An 833-nucleotide genomic window follows, 5' to 3' on the forward strand; every position below is an offset into this window, starting at 1 on the left:
AAAAGGGGCGGCAGTATGCTCCTGAGCAAGCGGCTGCACCGGTGGACACCCCAACCTCCAGCCAGCAGCTGTCCCCAAGGTCCCATCCCGGGGGATCCCCACTCCCAGGGGACAAGGGGAGGGATGAGGCACCCAACACCTGTCGGGAATGCGGGAAGAGCTTCAGTTGCCGCTCGGCGTTGGTGAACCACCATCGCATACACACGGGGGAACGCCCCTTCGGCTGTCAGGATTGCGGCCGCCGATTCAACCGCCGCTCCAACCTCACCACCCACCGCCGCATCCACACCGGTGAGACGCCCTTCGAGTGTCCCGACTGCGGGAAGAGTTACCACGACAGCTCCAACCTCCGACGCCATCAGAAGACGCACACGGACGAGCGACCTTACCGGTGCGAGGAGTGCGGGAAGAGCTTCCGCCACAAATCCACGTTGACCATCCATCACCGCGTGCATTCCGGGGAGAAGCCCTACAAGTGCTCCGAGTGTCACAAGAGCTTCACCAACAGCTCGGGGTTGGTGCAGCATTGGTGGACCCACACCAGCGAGAGACCCTACGACTGCTCCCAGTGCGGGCGGTGTTTCCGCAACACCTCCCAACTGGCGCAACATTGGCGGACCCACACGGGCGAAAGGCCCTACGAGTGCCCCGAGTGTCACAAGAGCTTCACGAAAAGCTCCGGACTGGTGCGCCATTGGCAGACCCACACCGGCGAACGACCCTACGACTGCTCCCAATGCGGGCGGCGTTTTGCCGATAGCTCCCAACTGGCGCGGCACCAACGGACACACGTCGTCTAGCGCAGGCGTCCCCACCCAACCCATGGGAAGAGC

The 833-nt window shown here is 63.6% G+C and overlaps 1 protein-coding gene across 1 annotated transcript in view; it reads left to right on the top strand.

Moving 5' to 3' along the window:
• Nucleotides 1–833, top strand: part of LOC104287899 (zinc finger protein 850-like) — a 36,754-nt gene that overhangs the window by 35,696 nt on the left and 225 nt on the right. The window contains exon 5 of the mRNA XM_009886669.1: nt 136–791. Coding sequence (XP_009884971.1) covers nt 136–791 — 656 coding nt within the window. The remainder of the gene's footprint in view (nt 1–135; nt 792–833) is intronic.

Source organism: Charadrius vociferus, unplaced genomic scaffold (assembly GCF_000708025.1).
Source record: "Charadrius vociferus isolate BGI_N301 unplaced genomic scaffold, ASM70802v2 scaffold490, whole genome shotgun sequence".
NCBI classification, from domain to species: domain Eukaryota; kingdom Metazoa; phylum Chordata; class Aves; order Charadriiformes; family Charadriidae; genus Charadrius; species Charadrius vociferus.